The following is a 19,895-nucleotide window of genomic DNA, read 5'->3' as shown; positions in this document are numbered from 1 at the left end:
AGGCCCCAAGACAGGCTCTTACTAAGACCTCCTGTTGTTGTTCAGTCGTGTCTGACTCTTTGTGAGCATACCTGGCAAAGATAATAGCCTGGCTTGTCATTTCCTTCTCCAGTTCATCTTATGTCAACATACAGGGTGAAGTGACTTGCCCAGGGTCACATAGCTATTAAGTGTTTGAGTCTGGATTTGAACTCATAAAGACGAAACTTCCTGATTCCAAGCCAGTGCTCTATCCACTGTGCCATCTAGCAGCCCATTCCTTCTGTACCATGATTCTACTTCCTACCCCCATGAGAAAGCATTCAAGTTAGGGAGAAAATGGATTGTAATTTTAAAAACAATTGTCAGAGAAATTTAATACAGGAATATTAAAGTTTGGAATGCTTATATAGGCTACAGCAAGTGACAAGTCAAATGGCATTAGAACACAAACTCACAGCCTAACAAGATTAACATCTCCAATAAAACAAGAACATTTTGCATAATTCTTTGGCATTCATTTCACTGTAATTTGACAGATACACTATAATTGTTCATTCAGACCCAAGAAACACTTTAAAACATGACTTTTGGTGAAACAGGCTTGTGGAAGGGAATCAGTTCAGTTCTAACTTTAGAGAACAGATTTCCCCCAGGATGAGGATGGGGAGAAATGGTTGTTGGGGTTCCTTTCAACTCTCAAAATCTATGATTCCTCAATTCCTAACCTCAACAATTCAGAGAGTAAAGGTTAAAACCTTCCTACCAAGATAAGAAATAAAAAACAGGTCTGAGATTACTGCTAGTATCACTATTTATCTATATTTCTATAGACTGAATCATGGCTAGTTTAAGTATTACACATAGCATTTGGCAAACATCAAAAGGGAAGAGGACTGAACTTTTGCTCAGAAAAGACCCAAAGTCAAATCTGGCTCCTGACTATTTACTAGTTGTGTAATTAAAGAGAAGTCACGACCTCTTAGAATCTAAGCTTCCTCATCTGTAAAATGGGGACAATTATGGTAAGGTCCAACAAGATAAAACATTTGTTAAGAATTTTGAAAACCCAGTAGTATTATACGTGGTAATTACTACAACTTATAGATGGCTTTGAATTTTGTTCACAATTGAAAGAGATATTTCCTCAGAGAAATAGGGTAATAGTAAAATATTGAGCCCTAGTAGTGTGGGAAAGAGAGAGACAATAGGCAAAAGAAAGTGATTAGATTTGTCCAAAGGGGATTTCAGTAAAAAATCTTTTTGACTTTCATTCTGGGGTTTGGTGAGAAGGGTATGGCAATCAAACCATACTTGAAGTTATGGGGGTTAGGCTAACAGATTCTAAATGAATAATAACCCCCCCAAACGACAAACTCATTCAAGATTTTCTGCTTTTGTCTAGAGTTCCAGAAATGGAGAAGACAATAAATTCACTTTATATGTATTTAAGTGGACTGCTTCAAGATACAGCCTCTTTAAAGTAAACTATTTACATAACTAATCACTAGGGCTGAGTTGGTGTGAAGGGACTGCCTAGAGGAAGTTAAGATGAAGTATGGTTATAATACATTCCAATAAACTAATATATTTATCAATGACTTTGTTGTGAAATTATTGTTGGCTAGAACAATTTCATGACTATACTTATTTTCCAAACAAATTTATTTCTTTCCAACAATTTAGCCTTCTATAATTTTTGCAAATGATTTCTTTCCTCTTAGTCTTTTATTACATATTACACATAGAAGTAAAAGCAAACATCATGAAGCCACATTTACCTCTTTTTCTTCCTGAAGTTCCTTTGTCTCCTGTTTAAGGCTATCCATAACTTGCTTCAATTTTTCCTCCTCTTTTTCTTTTTCCTTTTCTAGAGTACTTTTTCGAGCTGTTGTTTCAGTGATTACCTTTTCACTGCTGGCAGGTACACCTTTAAATTCTTCAACCTAGAAGAGACATCAAGAGCTATAATGATAAAATGTTTTGGGAGGTATACACCACAATTCTCTATCTTTCATACACAATAGACCAAAATATGATTTAGTCATTTATCAAAATAAAATCATACCAATAGGAAACAATTCAGGTTAAGTATTTTTAGTTTTTTGAAAGCACTTCATTGAGAAGAATATACCATAGACAGTGGAGAACAGAACTTATCAACTGGGAATGACTATTATAAGCTTGGAGAAAGAAAATGGGAGCCTCTTATCTACCTACTGCTTACTTACTTACTTAAAAAACCTCATTAGCACCTGTGCAGCACCCTGCCACTGCCTCCTTTTAAGTCTAGAACCATGATTTAATTGATGTGGAAACTCCCTCCCATAAATGCATAGAGGCAATTCATTTGTAACTTAACTTCTAAAAAACTGCCTGGAGTACTGAGGTTAAATGACTTCTCAGGAGCCAAACAGTCAATATTTCAAAAGGCAGTTACACACCCTAGGAATTCCTGACTCTAGCCCTTTATTCACTATGTTGTCATTCAGTGGTATTCGATTCTGTGTCAGATTCTTGACCCCATATGAGGCTTTCTTGGCCAAGATATTTGTCATTTCCTTTTGTAATTCATTAAGCAAATAGTAGGTGAATGAATAGCCCAGTCACATAGCTAATGAGGGTCTGAGGTGAGATTTGAACTCACACCTTCCTGACTCCAGGCCCAGCGTTCTAGACATTGAGCCAAATCTAGATGACTCTCAATTTGATGCTTTACACTTTCATAAGTCATATTAGATTGGTGTTATTCTCAAATTGATCTCAAATTCAATATTTGCAGAATTTTATGCTACTTGAAGGATTCCTAAGCAAACAGAAGGTTCTCTTGCCTAGATTTTAGAATGAAGCTTGATTGTAAAAGTATCCTATTATCAACATTTACCAATAATTTCATCAAGAAATGATTGTTGGCTAACACAATTATGTGGGAGGTAGAGGTGGGCATGACTACCCATTTTCCAAATAAATTTACTACTTCTAGGTCCTTTGTAGTACAACGCTAATTGTTTATGTGAGGAATCAGCAATTCCAATTCTATGCCCTTGATTGAAATGGTAGACAGCACTTACTTTCACAGTAGTTTCACTTTCTCTTTAACATTTTATTGACTAGTTAAGTTCAATATTGTTGCATTCCAGCTTTTGAAAGTAACTGAAAGCAATGGGGGGAAAAACCACTCACATGCACACAATGCTAACAAAATCAGTCCATACACTTAGGTGTTTTATAATAGAAACATATCATACAGTACTTACCTTTTCTTTGTCTTTTTGGAGCTGCTTCTCAAGTTTCTTGGCTTTGTTTTTAGCATGTTTCATTTTTTCTCTAACTTGAACATCCTCCAAATCCAGCTGTGTAAATTTCTCTTTGTTTTCCTCAATAAATTTTGTAACTTTATTGAGTTTCCTAACAAAGAAAGTAAGCTATGTCAAATACTATTAAGGGTATTAAAAATAAAAAGGTATCCCAAGTACAGTACTCCATTGCTATCTTCCAATTACCAAAAGTTAACTCAACTCATACACATTTCTTTCCACACAGTCCTTCAAACCTAGTTCCCCCAAATATGTAAGAGGAGAAAATTCTTGGGCTTCCTATTTTCTGTAATCTACATAGGCTCAAAATAGCTATCCCCTCTATAGGGCTATTTCCCCAGTAGGAATCCCAAAGCTCAGTTCTAGTCTGCTGTTATTTTTTATCGAATAGAAAAAGCTTTCTCTTTCACCAGAGAACATAGAGCACTGTGACACAGGGTGACTCATGAGGATGCTTGATTCTGATTTCCTAAACCTAGACGGGATGTATGGAGCACATTCAATCTTGTGAATGAGCCATTTAGCCACAGCTTTAACATGAATTTAATGCTAAGCCAAATGCTTCTTAAAAGGAAAGGAAAATTACTTTTCTATGTCTTTTAAAGCTTTAGTCTTGGCTTTCATTTGATCTGCCAGTTCACTGCTCTTCTTGTTAATATCTTTTGTATCTTCATGAATTTTTTCCTTTTGAGTTTCCATTTCAGCAATTCTTTTCTGCAAATCATAACTAATAAAACAAACAAAGAAAGATGTTTGGGTGAGGTCACAAAATGTCTTGACCAAATCTAATACCAATTTATATACCTTAAAAGAAATAGTAGAAAAGACATCCCTCCCAAACCTTTAAAATTATCTAGCCAACTCTTCCTCAGTTCTACTCCTTTCTCCACAAACAGTACTTTGAACACATGCAATTTAATTCGACAAACATTTATCTAAGTGCTACAGTTTGCTGTCTTGGATAACTTCTGATGAGGAAATTCTTTTAACCTCTGCAATTTAAAATGCTATGTGTGACCCATTTTGCTCTTAAGGTCTCTATTTTTTAAATGTATAAAAATACTAACTTTTTATATTGCCTCTAATCCAAAACAACTGGCTTTAGTGTCTTAAGGAATTTCACACACATTATTGCATTTGATCTCCCAAAGAAGTTCAACTTGTAGGAGGAAACTGAGATTCACTGAATTGCTTATGGCTGTACAACTACTAAGAATCAAAGGGGGTTTAACCTCCATATCCTGTGACTCCAAACCCACTCCTCTTTCTGCCAATCACAGTGTATGTGGTACGCTTATTTCTCATATGGTCTTAGAGAAGAAAGAGCTGTTACACCAAACCATTAACTGGACCAGACATTCTTGTTAAAAATCAATAGCAAATGTTCTTACATGTAGTACTGACAAACATGATTCTTTTTCTTGAACACTTCATTTTCCAGGGTAAGGAATTCAATGGCTATATTTTTCTCTCCTTCTAAGGCGTCCTTTTCTTTCTCTACCATTTTAACTCTGTTTAACTACAAGGAACAAAAATTGGAGATCAAGTTTGAACTAAATGAACCACAAATCAAATTTTCCCCACTCTTAAAAAAATTAGATGAAAATATAATGCAACATAAGTTATAATTAATCACAATACATTTAAAAAATGTAACAAGGTATCCATATGTGAAATTTCTAAGTTAGCTAAAAAAAAAAACTAACACACACACACACACAGAAAATTTACCTTCTCTCCTCTTTGCTCATTTAATATTTCAACTCTTCGACATAAGACTTGAATAGGCTCTTTTAGCCGTCCACATCCTATTATATCTTCTAAATATTCAAGCATCCCCTCATCATGTTCAGTCTGGCCTTTTGGTTTCATCATAGCAATCTGTTCAACTTCGCCCTTTTAAAAAAATTCAAATTTCACTAAGATTTAACATGGGAAAAGAAATGGGGGTCAAAGACTAAAGAGTAAAAACAAATAAGCACATATAAGAAGTCAACTTAAAAGGCACAAAAACTGTTCCCCCCAGGATTAATGTATTTGATTACAATAGTATTCACCAACAAAAATGAGCAAAACAAACCAAAGACAAGTCCAGTTCTTTTTTTTCAGGTTTTTCCTTTGAAAACAATTTTCTATTTTCCTTAAAAAACAAAAAACAAACAAACCAAACAAAAAAACAAACAAACCCTACCTTCTGTCTTAAGAGTCAATACTGTGTACTGACTCCTGGGCAGAAGAGTGGTAAAGACTAGGCAATGGGGGTTAAGTGACTTGCCTAGGGTTATCCAGCTGGGAAGTGTCTGAGGCCACATTTGAACCTAGGACCTCCCATCTCTAGGTCTGGCTCTCAATCCACTGAGCTACCCAGCTGCCCCCTGTATCATTATTTAATACATAAAACCTGAACTATCATGGTATTGCTACTTCAATAATTATGACATATTTGGTTAAGATCACCATATTGCCATGATATTTAAAAAATAAGTTTAATCAATGCAATTAAGAAATCAATGTTCTCATTTTAAAATGTGATATATATGTGTCTTCATTTGTAAAATTCCCCAAACACTTAATTCAAAGCACTTCCATGTTTGTTATCCTGTTCTTCAGTTTGTAAAGTACATTCTAGCTATATTGAAAATTATTCATAATATCACTATACAATACTGGTTATAAAGTCAAAACTTAAAAACAAAACTGGGGACTTAAATTCCTTTCCAGTTCAAATGTAGCTTATATTGTATTACAACATTAGTTACGAAGGAGACAAAAACCGAACTAGTTGATTGACCTTTACCAAAAACATCAACTGTATTTTTATAAATTCTTGATGAGAAATGCTATATTCATTGTTAATGTTGGTTTTAAATTAGCTTTTAAAAATAGTACTTGTGTTTTTTTTTTTAATTTCTAAGCAACTGATAAAAAGAGGAAGCTGCCATGTATACAACACGAGCACCTCCATTCCCCTTCCTGGGGCTTTTGCCAGGCAGCCATTTAGTCTGTTTAGGAAAAAAGATAACATTGAAAATGTGCAGGCCTAGTTCTCCTGCAGGGGAAAGGCCTGCTGGAACAGGAGAGTGCCAAATACAAAGTGAGTGCCCCATCTTCAGACAGTTTCCACTATGTAGTAAAACCCTGAGTCTTTAGCAACATTTAATAATTAAGACCTATATAGCTATGTAACATATTGTGAATGTGTGTGTATATATAAATAAAATGCAATTATGTTTCTCATCCTAGGTACAAGAAGAATGAGTCTCATACTGAGCATTTCTAGTAAAATGAAGATGATCTAAAAAGACAATAACTATTAAAATATCTTAAAATAATCTTAGAAGACAGGCCTTCCTTGAAGCAAGAATATATTCTTCCTCTACTTATATAAAGCCAGAGTAAATCTTATTCTTAGCATTTCTTTTCTTCTATGTGCTTTAGTTACCAGCTTTATAAAAATAGGTAAATAGTAAAGTAGCATAAATTAGTTGGTTTTGCTGGCTCTTTAGAAAGCCGTGTAAGGGGGGTTTACACATTGTATAAGTTTGGCAGGTAAAATAACTTAAAAATAAATTCTAAAATTCACCCACTCAAAAGTCTTTAGTTCCATCCTAAATTAACAGGTTCTCGGAGAGGATTTTGTATACACTCTTTTCTAAACATTTGCATTTTAAGTAGCCACACAGTTTCTTGGCTTATTGTTCCTCTAATGAATGACTTTTGAGAATAGTTGAGTTAGAAACAAGCTCTAGGTCTTGGCCTTGCTTCAGGTATCTAAATGGAGTAACCTGAATGACCAGAAACAACACAAACGCTAACTTCAGCTGTACTCCAGAATAACAGCTAAACAATGCTAATAATACGAAAACCCCCTTTCATTACTCCCCTCTAAAACTCCAGGCAAGAAGTGAAATAGCTAAAGGGAAGAAAAAGCCATACATTGAAATTCAGCGGAAAAAAATAAGAGGTTGGGCCAAGTGGTTTAAGAAAGGGAGGGGTGGGGCATGCAGGACAGGGCTTAGGTTATTATCAGAGGCTGGGGAGCACCCCCACATTTTAAGCTACAAAAAACATTGCTAACTTTTGAGAAACCTCAAAGGGCTTTTAAGCAAAGTGGTTTAGTCTGAATGGGCCAGTGAAATGTGTCTGGAATTTTCTTTTCTTGCCTAGGGAAGTGGGCTAATCAGAAATTACACGAATACTAATTTTAACTATACTTGAGAAACTGACAAAAACAGGACTGAAAATAGATCATCCCTATACCTCTACCACCCCAGGCCTCATAATACCAATTTAAAACTCAAACCATGTTTGAAACTTAATGAATATATTCTAATCATTTCAGACAATTTGATAGAAATAACTTTACCAGTGATGGTAATATATCATCACGTCATCAGTAAAATAAAATGCTAAAAGTGCCAAGTATTATATAAGAATTGTGAATAGTCCGGGTAACAACTTTCTGAACAATTAATGATAAAATCCTTTTATTCAAAATGATGATTTGGTATCAGATGACACCTAGTGGTCTCTGTTTCTCTCATAGCAAATACAATAAACTCCTCAGTTATCTGGCTCCAAGGACAAGGTTGAAGGTTAAGGAATGAGTGAATCTTATAGATGAAGGAAATTTAAAGTGATAAATCTTATGCTGAACTAGTATTCTTAATGCAGTTTCTGTGTATTGGTTCCAAGGCAGAAGAGTGGTAAGGACTAGGCAATGGGGGTTAAGTGACTTGCCCAGGGTCACACAATTGGGACATGTCTGAGGCCAGATTTGAACCTAGGACTTCCTGTCTCTAGGCCTGGCTCTCCATCCACTGAGCTACCCAGCTGCCCCCACTTAATGCAGTTTCTTACAAAGACCCTGACATCAGTTTGCCCATTTGTCACGTGAAGCCACTTGGACTCAAAGGTAATAAAATGTATCTGACTTGAATGAAGTATTTATGAAGCACTTCAAATGTGTAAAGCCCTGGGGACACAAATAAAACACACTCTCCTTTCCTGAGGTTCACCTTCAATGGGCAGACAGCACATAGGGAAAGTTTGAATTAGTCAGGTAAGATGAAAAGATCCCACAGCAAAGCAGGTAGACAATGTGCCTCATTGGGTGTCCTTCCCACCAATGAAATCAGCTTAGTTTCTGATGCTGAACCATCTGACAGGGCCAAAGATACTAGTGACAAAAACTTTCTTTTCTGGGTCTTCAGGAGGATAATTGCCAGGCACTCTGTTGGACACAGTGTCATTCCCAAGACTCTCAGGTCCTGGGTTATCTCCATCAGCCTCTGAGATGGTGGTCAAGGAAGTGTTGTGGGGTTGGATCTTCCCTTCTGCCGCTCACTCAGCCTCATTGAGGCTGGCTGGCCTGCCGTGGGGATGCTAGCTGGTGATAATCTCCAGCCCATCCTCCATAGGAGTGCTTGTCTGGAGGCAAATCTGGGTGGCTAGACTTTGGGCAAATTCAAGTACAATGTGTGAATCAAAGGAGTTCTGCTCTTATCTTCCAGAAAAATAATCATCATTACTATTCTTATCTGTGTTCTCTGATCTGTCAGTAGCACTGTTTTTATATCATTAACATCTCCTTTGGAACATGGTCATAGTATTACTTTTTTTTTTAACCCTGACCTTGTCTTAGAGTCAATACTGTGTATTGGCTCCAAGGCAGAAGAGTGGTAAGGGCTAGGCAATGGGGGTCAAGTGACTTGCCCAGGGTCACACAGCTAGGAAGTGGCCGACACCACATTTGAACCCAGGACCTCCCATCTCTAGGACTTTTTAAATAAGTGGGATGATCAGCTTGCATAATAAATTTTCTTTTCTTTTATAATTTGAATGTGACCGTAGTCTATTAGTTGAAATCAATGAAGCTTGGCAGGTGAGCAAATGGTAAAAATCCTGAGACCTTAATCAGTTTTGCTGTGTTATCTGCCCAAGAACTGAAAAACCTATTGGCCTTAAGGTTAGAGTTCTAAAAAGCTCAAGTACAAAAATATTGGGAACAAAAAAATTATCCTTATTTATTCACATGCTGGTTTACAAGCAAAATACAACTTTAAGAACTCTTTTCATTAAAGCTTTCATCTTTTTATGCATCTCTACCCACCATCAGTGCAGTCAAAAAAACTATCAATCTATCCTTAATTTTGTCTTAAGGTGTTTGGAACATGGATGGATAGGACTAGCAAAAGGACAGAGGATGTTTCATCAAGAATTAGAAGTTATACAGGGTATGAATTGTTCAAAAACGAGTTAAGACAAAATTATTCCCTAACTTTGGTCTTAGTATTATTTCAAATAAGAAATTGTCTAACAACTTATTTTGAAAAGCCAAAATAACTTCATAGAACTAAAAGCTTTTTTTGGGGGTGGGGCAAATATTTTAAATTTGAATTGTTCCCCAAAAAGGGCACTCTCGTAATGTTACAGATTACTTTAAGCCTAATTCTTGCAATCCCTCCTCAAAGAATTGATGTCCTCTACCTCGAGTGCCTTTTACATGAAGCCTGTCCTGATCCCAAATGCTAGTATCCCTTCTCAAAAAGTTATTATGTTTATAGTTATTTATGGACTTGTCTCTCCCATTAAGATGTAAAGTCCCTTCAAAAGTAGAGACTGCTGGAGCAGTTAGGTGGCTCAGTGGATAGAAAGCCAGGCCTACTGACAGGAGGTCTTGGGTTCAAATTTGGCCGCAGACATTTCCTAATTGTGTGGCTCTGGACAAGTCACTTAATTCCCATTGCCTAGCTCTCATTTCTCTTCTGCCTTGGAACTGATAATTAGTATTGGTTTCTTAAGATAGAGGGTAAGGATTAGGGGGGGAAAAAAGGAGTGACTGCTTCATCTACTAACCAGCAGTATTTGGCACCTAAAAGATACTTGACAATTGATTTGCTAAATAAAGGTGTAGTGCAAAGCATGTTAAATTTGCAAAAACAAGGAAATCATGATATCATAAGATGAAGAGAAAATTTCTCTCTTATTTATTAATAAAACCCCTTACTTTCAGTCTTAGAATCAATATTGGGTATTGGTTCTAAGGCAGAAAAGTGGTAAGGGCTAGGCAATGGGGGTCAAGTGACTTGTCCAGTTCACACAGTAAGAAGTGTCTGAGGTCACATTTGAACCCAGGACCTCCCATCTCTAGGCCTGGTTCTCAATCCACTAAGCCACCCAGCTGCCCCCTCTTTTCACTTACAAAATAATGCATAAAATAAAAATCTTTATGTATAAGAACTTCAGGCCCCAGCTAGGACTATCCTGACAACTAGTTAAGATAATTAAAATACTAGTCCAGTTATTTATGTATTTGAAATAACATTGTAGCAAGCAAAAACATATTTGGAGAGAGTCCCTGGAAATTCACTATCACCCCACCTCTAAAATTCCATGACTCAGTAAAACTAGAAGAACTTGGGAAAATGTCAAAACTTCAAAGTTAGTCAAAGGGACTGAAAATATAAGGAATAGGGCAGACATTTTGGATAAATGGCAATTTTTTCCCAATTCCTCATTCTCCCCAAACAAAATTGTATATGCATGTGTATCTTTGGTTCATTAGTCCAAAGTGTAAAAGGAAAAGGTTAGAATGACAAGTGGAAGACAGACTAAACAAGAAGGAACACTTGGATTTATTTAACCCTATCTTTCTGCTCCTCTAAACGCTTCCCCCACAGATATTAAAATGTTCCACTTAGTCATCTGATCTCAATTAAAAAAGACTTAAGAATAATCTAGAACTGTTTTGAGACAAAACCTATTTCCATTTCAATAGTGTATTTTAAGTAATACCTATTAAAAAACTGCAAAGGGCAATCTTAGGAGAAAAAAATATACTTGTAAATACAAAAAATAAAACGTATTCATATAGGCACAGCCATCATTAGGCTTTTCACATAAAACAATTTTAGCCAAGTGAAATTTTGAATAGCACCTAGGTGCAAATTGCTGCTTCTAATAATAGATTCTTGTTAAAATGGAGGCAATGAAGAGATAATCAAGCTTGTTGGAATTGTACCTAACAGGCTTAGAGTGATGAGAATCATGTAAGAGCTTTATCAGTATTATCTTGTGGCATGTATTTGGGTAGCTAGCAGAAACCTTAAATTCTCTTTTTGTTTTCAATTCAATTGTCAGGAAAATTAAGTTGTTCTATATCAAAAGGCCAGGCCTTACCTTTTGTATCCTAGTACAGATTTGTTTTTCTGCAGACAAAAAGTGAATATTGTCTTCCTTGAGTTTATAAGATTTTCTTTAATGACATTTTTTAGTTTTCTAAAATCCATGATAGAAATGATCATAGAAGTTCAAGAAACAATTAAAAGAGAACATATATGTTATCAGTGTTCTTTAAACGCTAATATTTAGGGGGCAAACTGGATATGGCATTCCAATACAACACCAAGAAGTTCACAACCCTAATTAAAAAGTTAACTAGGTATGATCCTAAAAGGATAAGAATACTCCAAGTAATCAATCCAAATAATAATCATCAACTCTGTGATCTCCAAATGCTTGTCCAAAAATCAGTTCACTGTCTAAATGGTCTCTTTGCCTCTTCCCCAACAAAATGACCTCTACCATTCTTTTTTATTTTCTCCCTTTTCACATACTCTTGCAATTAACTTGTTCAGTGTTTCCTAAAATGTGTAGTTATTAAACAAAACCATGATTTCTTGGATCCTTCTGAACATCAAGAGACAGTAACTTTGGTTCCAAAGTTAATGTTCAAATCATGAGACCAGTCCTTCTTTCCTTTTGAATACAATGGGGTGGAAAAGTCCACTGCAAAGTTCAAGCTACTCAGACTTTGACTTGGCTCCATGATTAAACAGCTATGGCTTTGGAGAGGCATCAGCTCTAAGGATCAAATTGTGGGGAAAATTTGAAGTCTATGAAATAATAGACATTTGAGTTAACAATTGTTTACCAATTAAATCTGTTGATCAACTGAGATCTCTCTACAGAGCTTACTTTAAAATATTTTAAAATGCTTATTCCCTTCCCCTTAAAAATAGTTGATAGCTCCATAATCACTAAAATCTGTATCAAAGCCTTTTTAGGTAGTAAAGAACTAAAAAAAAAATACCAGTTTGACTAGGGAATGTATAAATAAGTTGTAGATTACAGATACAGAGAAGCATAAGAAGACTCCTTTGACCTGATGCTAAGTAAATGGAACTAGGAAGATACTCATAATGGCCACAACAGAAAAGGAGAATAAAACAACCGAGACCAAAGCAGTGAAAAGATAAGAATCAAGTTCAGCCCCAATGAAGAGTTTGACAAGGCACTTTTCTCCCTCCTTGGCAGAAATTGGGGGGGGGGGGGGGGGGGAACGGGACGACGACACACACTGGTTGTAGCCATTAAGTCAGATTCCACCCCCACCCCATGCTGTTTAGTTTTTACTCAACTGGCTTAAAAAAAAAAAAAACCATTGTTAAAGAATTCCAAGAAAAAAGGACCACAAACATAAGGACAAAATTATTTTTGACCTTGTCATGTCAGAAGAGAGTTGGAAAATGCCTTGTGTTTGAGGGGGCCATGAAGTCACATTGAAAAGTGGAAGAGAACTCTTCTGAATGCAGGCTTAGAAAAGGTAAAATGATTGACCAAATCATGATGTCCTCACTGTGGCATGCTTCCTCAGCCAGCAGAGGGGCTGATATCAAGGTACTTTTAACCACTCCCCACAAAGGCTTTGTTTTAAAAACTTGATCTTTCAGTAAATTGCCATGGAACTACCTTGACCTTGTAAGCAATTTGATTTAAAAGCTTATCAATTATTTTTTCATTTGTAAACTTGTAAGCACATTTGACCACCTCACAAGGTTGAGATTATCACAAAGAGAATTTGAACTTCATTTTTAATTCTCTCAGACTTGGGAATTAAGATTTAATATGTAAATCTGCCACTGATGTTTATGTAAAGAAATAATTTGCTATTTGAAAATTATTCTTCATAATTAAGATGCCTGGATAAAACTTTTCAACAACAAACCCTCCTATGAACTAGCATGCCATTATCTTTAAGCTCAATTAAATTAGGCATGCATTTATTTATTGAATTTATTTTCAATTACTATTAAGATCAAAATAATAACCAAGATTCTAAATTCTTAATCTAAAATTTCAAACATCCAAATTCCTCATTATCTTCCATGAATAAAAGTCAATTCTTTAGAGCAAAATGTGTTAGTTGAAGACTTATTAATGTGCCACACTAAGACTTTATTTAATAATTAAAAAATTTAAGAATAAATCCAGTTTTAAAAAAATTAAACATAAAATTATCTTAACATCGCTTTGCATATTATCAGGAAAAAAAGCAGCTATTTCCTCATCGCTTTTATAAAAGCATATTTCAATTTCCTAGTAAATTTAGGAATCCTAATTTTGTAAAGCTTATATAGTTAGATACTCAATATGGTAGTAGCACCACCATAGATTAAAAAAAAAAAGGCAGCTAATTTTATAAATGCACAGATTCTATAACGAAAGCAATTTTAGTTGTTTTAGACCTCAGATTTAAAGTTTTAAACAAAAAATTCACTGTCAGGCAACTTATGGAAATTTATGCAAACTTTATTAATTATCTTCATTAAGTTGAACAATGTTTTATACTAAATTGAGATACTGAGAAACTTGCCAGACAACTCAAACCCTTCTAGATCAACCAACTTAAATACTGACAAAAACATATAAAACGCAATCAATAAGTTTGGTTATTACACACTAAACAGTAAATTAAGATTTAACTTTACAAAATTAATATTTTTATAATCTTTTACACAACAATTTCTCAAGGCAATCGTTTTTGCTTAAAGCTACCATACGTGCTACAGATCATCAATATGAACAAAAGCCAGCAAACAGCACTTCCTCAACCATAAAACATTCAAGTCACAATTTCTTAATAAAATGCAGGGGAGAAAATAAAAAAAGTGGATATGGCACATTTTATAAAAATTATGTTGAGGTGAATTTTACAATTATAGTGATAGGGCCACCCAAACAAACCCATTAAGAATCAGTTTCTTGGTGCAAATGCTATTCAGTAGACTTTTTAAGATTTGACTATATAAATGTTTAGCAGATTAAATCCTACCAAATGAAAATCTTACTTTTTGAAAATTATTAAATGATATTTATTATCTTAGCTTTATCATCAAGTATGAGATATTTGGTATAATTTATTCATTAGTCAAAGTAAAACAATTCTGAATAAGTTTTCAACCTTAGGGGTTTCAAGAGTTTGAAAAACCAAGTGTTCAGGCCTCTTCTCTCCCTACATTTTGGGAATGATGTCTCATCAAATATTTCACGGCTCCATTTACTATTGCATACAGTTTAGGCAATGTTCCCAATTCATTCACCTTCACATGTTTTATGTCCCCAAATGGAAACTTTCTCTAACAGTAATTAATAATGGATGAATTTCCCCTTACAACTCCCCTCCCTTCCAAATTTAACCTCACCTGCAGGGCACCATTATTTCTCTTTAGATTAGGTCCCTATTTAAAAAAAATAAACAATTATAGAGAATTGCTGAATTCATAATAGCTTTGTTCACTTTCAAGATTATTGTCTAATATTTAACACTCAAATGTATAGCGCCTTAAAAATGAGGCTTATAAAGTAATCTTTTATTACCAAAGGAAAATTAATAAATGCACACAAAAAACATTTTCTGCATTCTATGTTGAAAACAAACACAATAGAATTAAACACATTTCATCAACTATTATTTGGAGCCACCAGGTAGAGAAAATGACCTGTCATCCAGTTATGACACATGCTTTCTGTAAAATTTAACAAAGATCCACTATTTTGGAATTTGTGATTATTTAGAGCATCTGAGCTGAAATTTGCCATAGCATTATAATTTTAGAAGAAAAGAGTTTACTAACCATAAAATTATCATTAATTTAAAAAACAGAAAGATTTTAAAGAAGTTGCATGATTCAGTTCTACCTTCTTACTGAAACAAATCTTTGTAGTGAAATTTTAAATTTTGCTTTTATTAACTATAAATTTTAATTTCTCTGCCTTATAAACAAACTTCATATGTTTACATGAATGAGGGAAATGGGGCTGGCATAAGGTGTTTGTTCAGTGTGTCTATTTATCTGCTCTCCTATATTTTCCAATTGTCATAGGATTGTATACATCTTAAACAACTGATAAAATAATTAAAATTTTCTCCACTTCGGACATGCAAACAGCTTTGTGGGAAACTCTCTATTCTTTATATTTAGAGGGGCTGAAACGAAAATAAAAATTTACTTTATTCTTCATCTCTCATATGTGCAAAAATTAATTGCTCACCTTGAACGAATCAAGTAGCAAATACTGCAAAAATTAGCAAAGTCTAACACATTTTTTAAAAAAGCAGATAAGAATAATGTTTTCATAAAAATGTAAAAATTGAAATTTGTATATTGTGGTAGATGGTGCCATGTTGTAAGGTAAATTTGAAAATCCTCAAAAAAAATTTTTTAGAAGCTTTATAAAAAAGCTGGTTTGATACATCCTCACTTATTTTGAGGTGAGAATATGAAAGTAACCATTTTAAAGATGCAAGTTTAAACAAGGAAACAAAATGTTAGTTGATAAAACCACATTAGTCAAGTAAACAAACATTTTAAAATAATCCCCCAATCTTGCCAATTCTACATCTGCTCTCTTTATCTTTAGGTCACAGTATTTAGTGGCAGGAATCAAACACACTTCCAAGAGAAGTTTTACATATTTCCTCCTGGGGGCCCTCTGTCATTATGAAAAAGAAACCCCACTTCCAAATCCAACACAATGGAGCCACTGGCTCCCTCAAGCCTTCTTGACTTAATTCAGCCCCACCAAACTTAAGAGCACTAACAGTTACTTTACCATAAACTCAGGTTTTGGGGTAAAAATTATGCTCTTGGTGATCTTATTAGAAATGAAATTACAAGCAAGACAGTCTCAAAATTAAATCTGAGTAAACAGTCTGGGATAAATGCAGATTCCTTGGCAAAGCTACCCAAATACATGAAAATGGTATTCTAAATCAAGCAATGCTAGGAAAGGAATTTTGTATTACAAAGGAGAGAATGAAGATTTAAAAAATAAACCAAAATTGGATTAAATATTATTTATCCTTTGCTGTCAAAATTCCTCACAATTTTCACATTTTAAGTCATGACCTACCAAAGTAATTGTTTTGTAGAATTTAATTTTAAGAACCAAAATGGGACAGCTGAGGAAGTTAGTCAAGGTGCTCTGTAATCCTCTCTCACTCACGCAAAACTATGTTCTGAAAGTCTCGTAGGAGAAGAGAAATAAGTTATGAAAGACCGTTTCAGATGCTACTGCTTTAAATGTTAGGAAAGAAAAAAATAAGAACATTCCACTTTTAAAAGTTCCCTCTAAAGCTCAATGTAAAAGTAAGCCTAGAACCGTCCTGACTTACTAGAGACAAGCCAACCCTTGCTGGAGTGGGCCTGCCACACTAAAGCAGCACAGTAATATTGGGGTTTCAGACTGATTTCACTACGCCAATATTTACGTGCTGCTAGAGTGGAACAAGCAAGGATCAGAGGCGTCCAGTGAGCCCCGCAGAGCTTCCGATGGCCCCTCCGGCCCCCCCCCCACGCCCTCTGGAATGACTTTCCCTTAAATTTCTAAAGCAGCAAATAATGATTCGCAGCGCGCTACCAGCATGTAAACCATGATGTGCTGCTATAGCACTTTAAGGGCTTCTTCCCGCACAGTGGCCTGAGACATCGGGGCGCAGCCAGGACTCACCTGCAGGATTAGGAAGCGGTTGTGGTCCAGGTCGATCCCGTGGCTGCGCAGCAGGTTGCCCACGTCCTTGAATGTTTTCTTCTTGCCACTGATGTGGTACACGGACGTGTTGTCCCGGTAGGCCGTCCGCGACACGCTGAAAGTGCTGTTGGGAATCACTTCGTAGTCGTCGTCCTCCTGGGGGGGGGGGGCAGAACCCCGGGTGAGGGTGACCCCCAGCCTGGGGGGGGACCCCCAATACCGAGGCCCCACCTGGCTAGCAGGGGGACTGGTTCAAGGCGGGCTTTACAAACCCTCGGGCATGGGAGCTCCTACAAACCACATAACTTCAGGGCTCTAAGTGGTCATTTTCGGACGCCCTTTTATCAGCTCGCAGAAACGAAAGGAAACAAAAAGCAGCACGAAGGGCACAGGATGGTTTAGCGCCGCCGGACCCTTTCCCCACAATTCTGTTTCTAGAAGGGAAGAGCCCTTGGTCCTTTTCCCCAGAAGCTTCCCCCGCAAATCAACATGTCTGCCCCCCCCCCCCCGAAAATGAAAACAAAACAACCCCCAGGGGTGACGCCCGGGTGTCCCGTCCTGGTCCTCTCCCCCTTGGCCTCGGCAGGACAGCCTACCTTGTCAATGATCTTCTGGAAGTGCACCTCCACTGTGCAGCTGTCCAGATCCTGGTGCTCGTCTGAGTTGTGGATCAGCACGGACAGCTTCTTGGAGCGGATCTTCTGGGCTCGGTAGCCAAATACAAAGAGCATCGAGTCGATGACATTAGATTTGCCGCTGCCATTTGGGCCGATGATACAGGAGAAGCGCTGCGGGGGGACAGGAGGACGTGTGGAGCTGTCACTTGGGCCCCCATCCTGGCCCACCGCCCTTTTCCTCCCCCTGCAGCCCGCACCCTCGCACCTTATGGAAGGGCCCCAGCAGCTTGCGGCCAGCGTATGACTTGAAGTTGAGGTTCACAATGTGCGTGATCATGAGCCTGGGGGCGCCCGCCTCGTTGGTCATGGCCGGGGGCGGTGGCGGGGGCACTGCATCCAGGATCTCCTCGAGGCTGCGCACGTCCTGGGGCTCCGAGGGCTCTGTGGGGCAGCTCACGAGTCAGGACCTGCTGCCCCCGTACTCTCTCGGACCGTTCTCGCCCTCGCCCCCGCCCTCCCGCGGCGCTCACCTGGCTGGGCCGGGCCCGGGGCGCCATCGGGACCCACCTCCGGCTGCGACTGTGGTGGCGGCTGCTCTGGCTCCGTCTCGGGCTCAGCGGGCTCCTCCGGCGCCTGGGCCGTGGACGGCTTGGCTTTCTTGCGGGGCGGCATGACTGCAGCTGGGTGGAGGGCCCGAGTCGGTGAGGTGTGGGCTCCCCGCGGGGCTCCTGCCACCCCCGCCCCACCGTACCTCGGTTTCCTTTCCCCTCCCCCGCCCTGCGAGGCTCCTGCGTCCCGCGCCCGGCCCGGCCCGGGCTCCCTCCCCCCACCCCAGCCCTCGAGCGCGACTCCCCGGGTGACTGACAGGAGGGAGCGTCCGGCTTCGGGGCGCGCGCCGGCCCCGGCGATAGAGCGGACCGCGCGGCTCGAACCCGGTATCTGCCCCGCGGATCGGCTGCGGTCCCGTTTCTCCCAGCCTGCTCCGGCGCTGCTCCGGCTCCGGCTCCACCACTCGAAAATGGCGCCTAAAATCCAAACTCGAACGGAAATTCGTTACAAATGCGCGCGGTGCCTCCTGGGAAGCGCCGATTTGAAAAAAGTGCGGCTGTGGTCGCCGCCGCCATCTTCTCCGGAGCTGCTGCGCACGCGCAGGGTCTGGGGGCAGGGGCGGAGAGGGCGGGGCCAGGAGCAGCCTGCAGTCTAGGACCTATGAGCGCGGTTCGTCTCGGGCGCCGCCCTTGGAGGCGCGAGCTGCGGCATATTTCCCTCCCCCCCCCTTTTTTTCAAATGTTTGAAAACGGGAACCAGAAATGCTGAAGGTGGATTGGAAGCTGGTGGCAGAATTGGGCGGGGAAAGGCTGTCTAGCCACGCCTCTTCTGAGTCCTATCGAGTCTGTCTGGCCGGGGCGGGGAGGGAGGAAATATCGCGAGAAGAAGGGGGCGAGGTCGTGGGGAGTCGCTATGGTGACAGGTAGCTCCGCAGCAGTAGCAGGCGAGCAGTCTCGGCCCTGGGCAGCCGCCGCCCCGGGGGCCGCAGGTACGGGGGAGGGGACGCAAGGAGCAGCTGGGGACGGGCCCGACGGCCAGGGGAGGTGCCTTCGAGGCTCCGGGGCGGGATCGGGTCTGGCTCGGCCGGGATGCCGGCGGGCCTGGCGGATGCTGGCGATGGGGCGCTCTTGCTTCTCCCCCACCCCATCTCCCTATCTCCTTTCTCTTCAACCTCCCATTCTCTCCTCCTTCTCTTCCCCATCTCCCTTCTCCTCTTCCCCATGTTCCTCCTCCTTCTCTCCCTCCCTTCTTCTCTCCCCCTTTGCATCCTCCATCTCCTTCTCCTTCCCTCTTCCTCGTCTCCTATTTCCCCCTCCTCTTCTTCTCTCCATCCTTCTCCCCTTTCCCCTATTCCTCCCTCCTCCTCTCTCTTTCCTCTTCCCTTCTTCCTACACCCCTCTCCTATTCCTTCCTCCTCTCTCCTTCCCCCATTGCTCTCTCCTCCCCTTCCCCCTCTGTTCCTCTCTTCCCCCATTTCTCCCTCCTCTTACTCTTTTTCTTCTTCCTTTCTCCTTTCCTCCATTTCTCCATCCTCCTCTCTTTCCCCCTTCCTTCTGCTTCCCCCATTTCTCCCTCTTCCACCTCTTCCTGTAATTCCTTCCTTGTCTCCCCTCAATTT

The 19,895-nt window shown here is 39.1% G+C and overlaps 2 protein-coding genes and 1 non-coding gene across 5 annotated transcripts in view; 1 reads left to right on the top strand and 2 right to left on the bottom strand.

The window, feature by feature from the left end:
• The window catches only part of SMC4 (structural maintenance of chromosomes 4), a 35,182-nt gene extending 16,782 nt beyond the window's left edge, over window positions 1-18,400 (bottom strand). The window contains exons 1-9 of the mRNA XM_056807384.1: window positions 18,259-18,400; window positions 17,994-18,169; window positions 17,708-17,899; window positions 17,091-17,267; window positions 5,028-5,192; window positions 4,688-4,815; window positions 3,883-4,023; window positions 3,237-3,387; window positions 1,761-1,925 (exon numbers count right to left, since the gene is read on the bottom strand). Coding sequence (XP_056663362.1) covers window positions 1,761-1,925; window positions 3,237-3,387; window positions 3,883-4,023; window positions 4,688-4,815; window positions 5,028-5,192; window positions 17,091-17,267; window positions 17,708-17,899; window positions 17,994-18,169; window positions 18,259-18,400 — 1,437 coding nt within the window. The remainder of the gene's footprint in view (window positions 1-1,760; window positions 1,926-3,236; window positions 3,388-3,882; window positions 4,024-4,687; window positions 4,816-5,027; window positions 5,193-17,090; window positions 17,268-17,707; window positions 17,900-17,993; window positions 18,170-18,258) is intronic.
• Window positions 16,796-16,860, bottom strand: MIR16-2 (microRNA mir-16-2). Its single transcript, NR_127564.1, has one exon. It is a non-coding gene; the product is annotated as a microRNA mir-16-2 (primary transcript).
• The window catches only part of IFT80 (intraflagellar transport 80), a 99,600-nt gene continuing 98,021 nt past the window's right edge, over window positions 18,317-19,895 (top strand). For 2 of the 3 annotated variants that reach the window (XM_056807385.1, XM_056807386.1), the window contains exon 1: window positions 18,933-19,265. The gene's annotated coding sequence lies outside the window, so the exon portion shown is untranslated. Of the gene's footprint in view, window positions 18,430-18,932; window positions 19,266-19,895 lie in introns of those variants that run through there. The other variant, XM_056807387.1, reaches the window with a different exon arrangement.

The sequence above is a fragment of the Monodelphis domestica genome, chromosome 8, assembly GCF_027887165.1.
Source record: "Monodelphis domestica isolate mMonDom1 chromosome 8, mMonDom1.pri, whole genome shotgun sequence".
In the NCBI taxonomy this organism is placed as follows: domain Eukaryota; kingdom Metazoa; phylum Chordata; class Mammalia; order Didelphimorphia; family Didelphidae; genus Monodelphis; species Monodelphis domestica.
The sequence above is the reverse complement of the archived record's forward strand: the minus strand, read 5'-3'. Positions and strand labels throughout refer to the sequence as shown.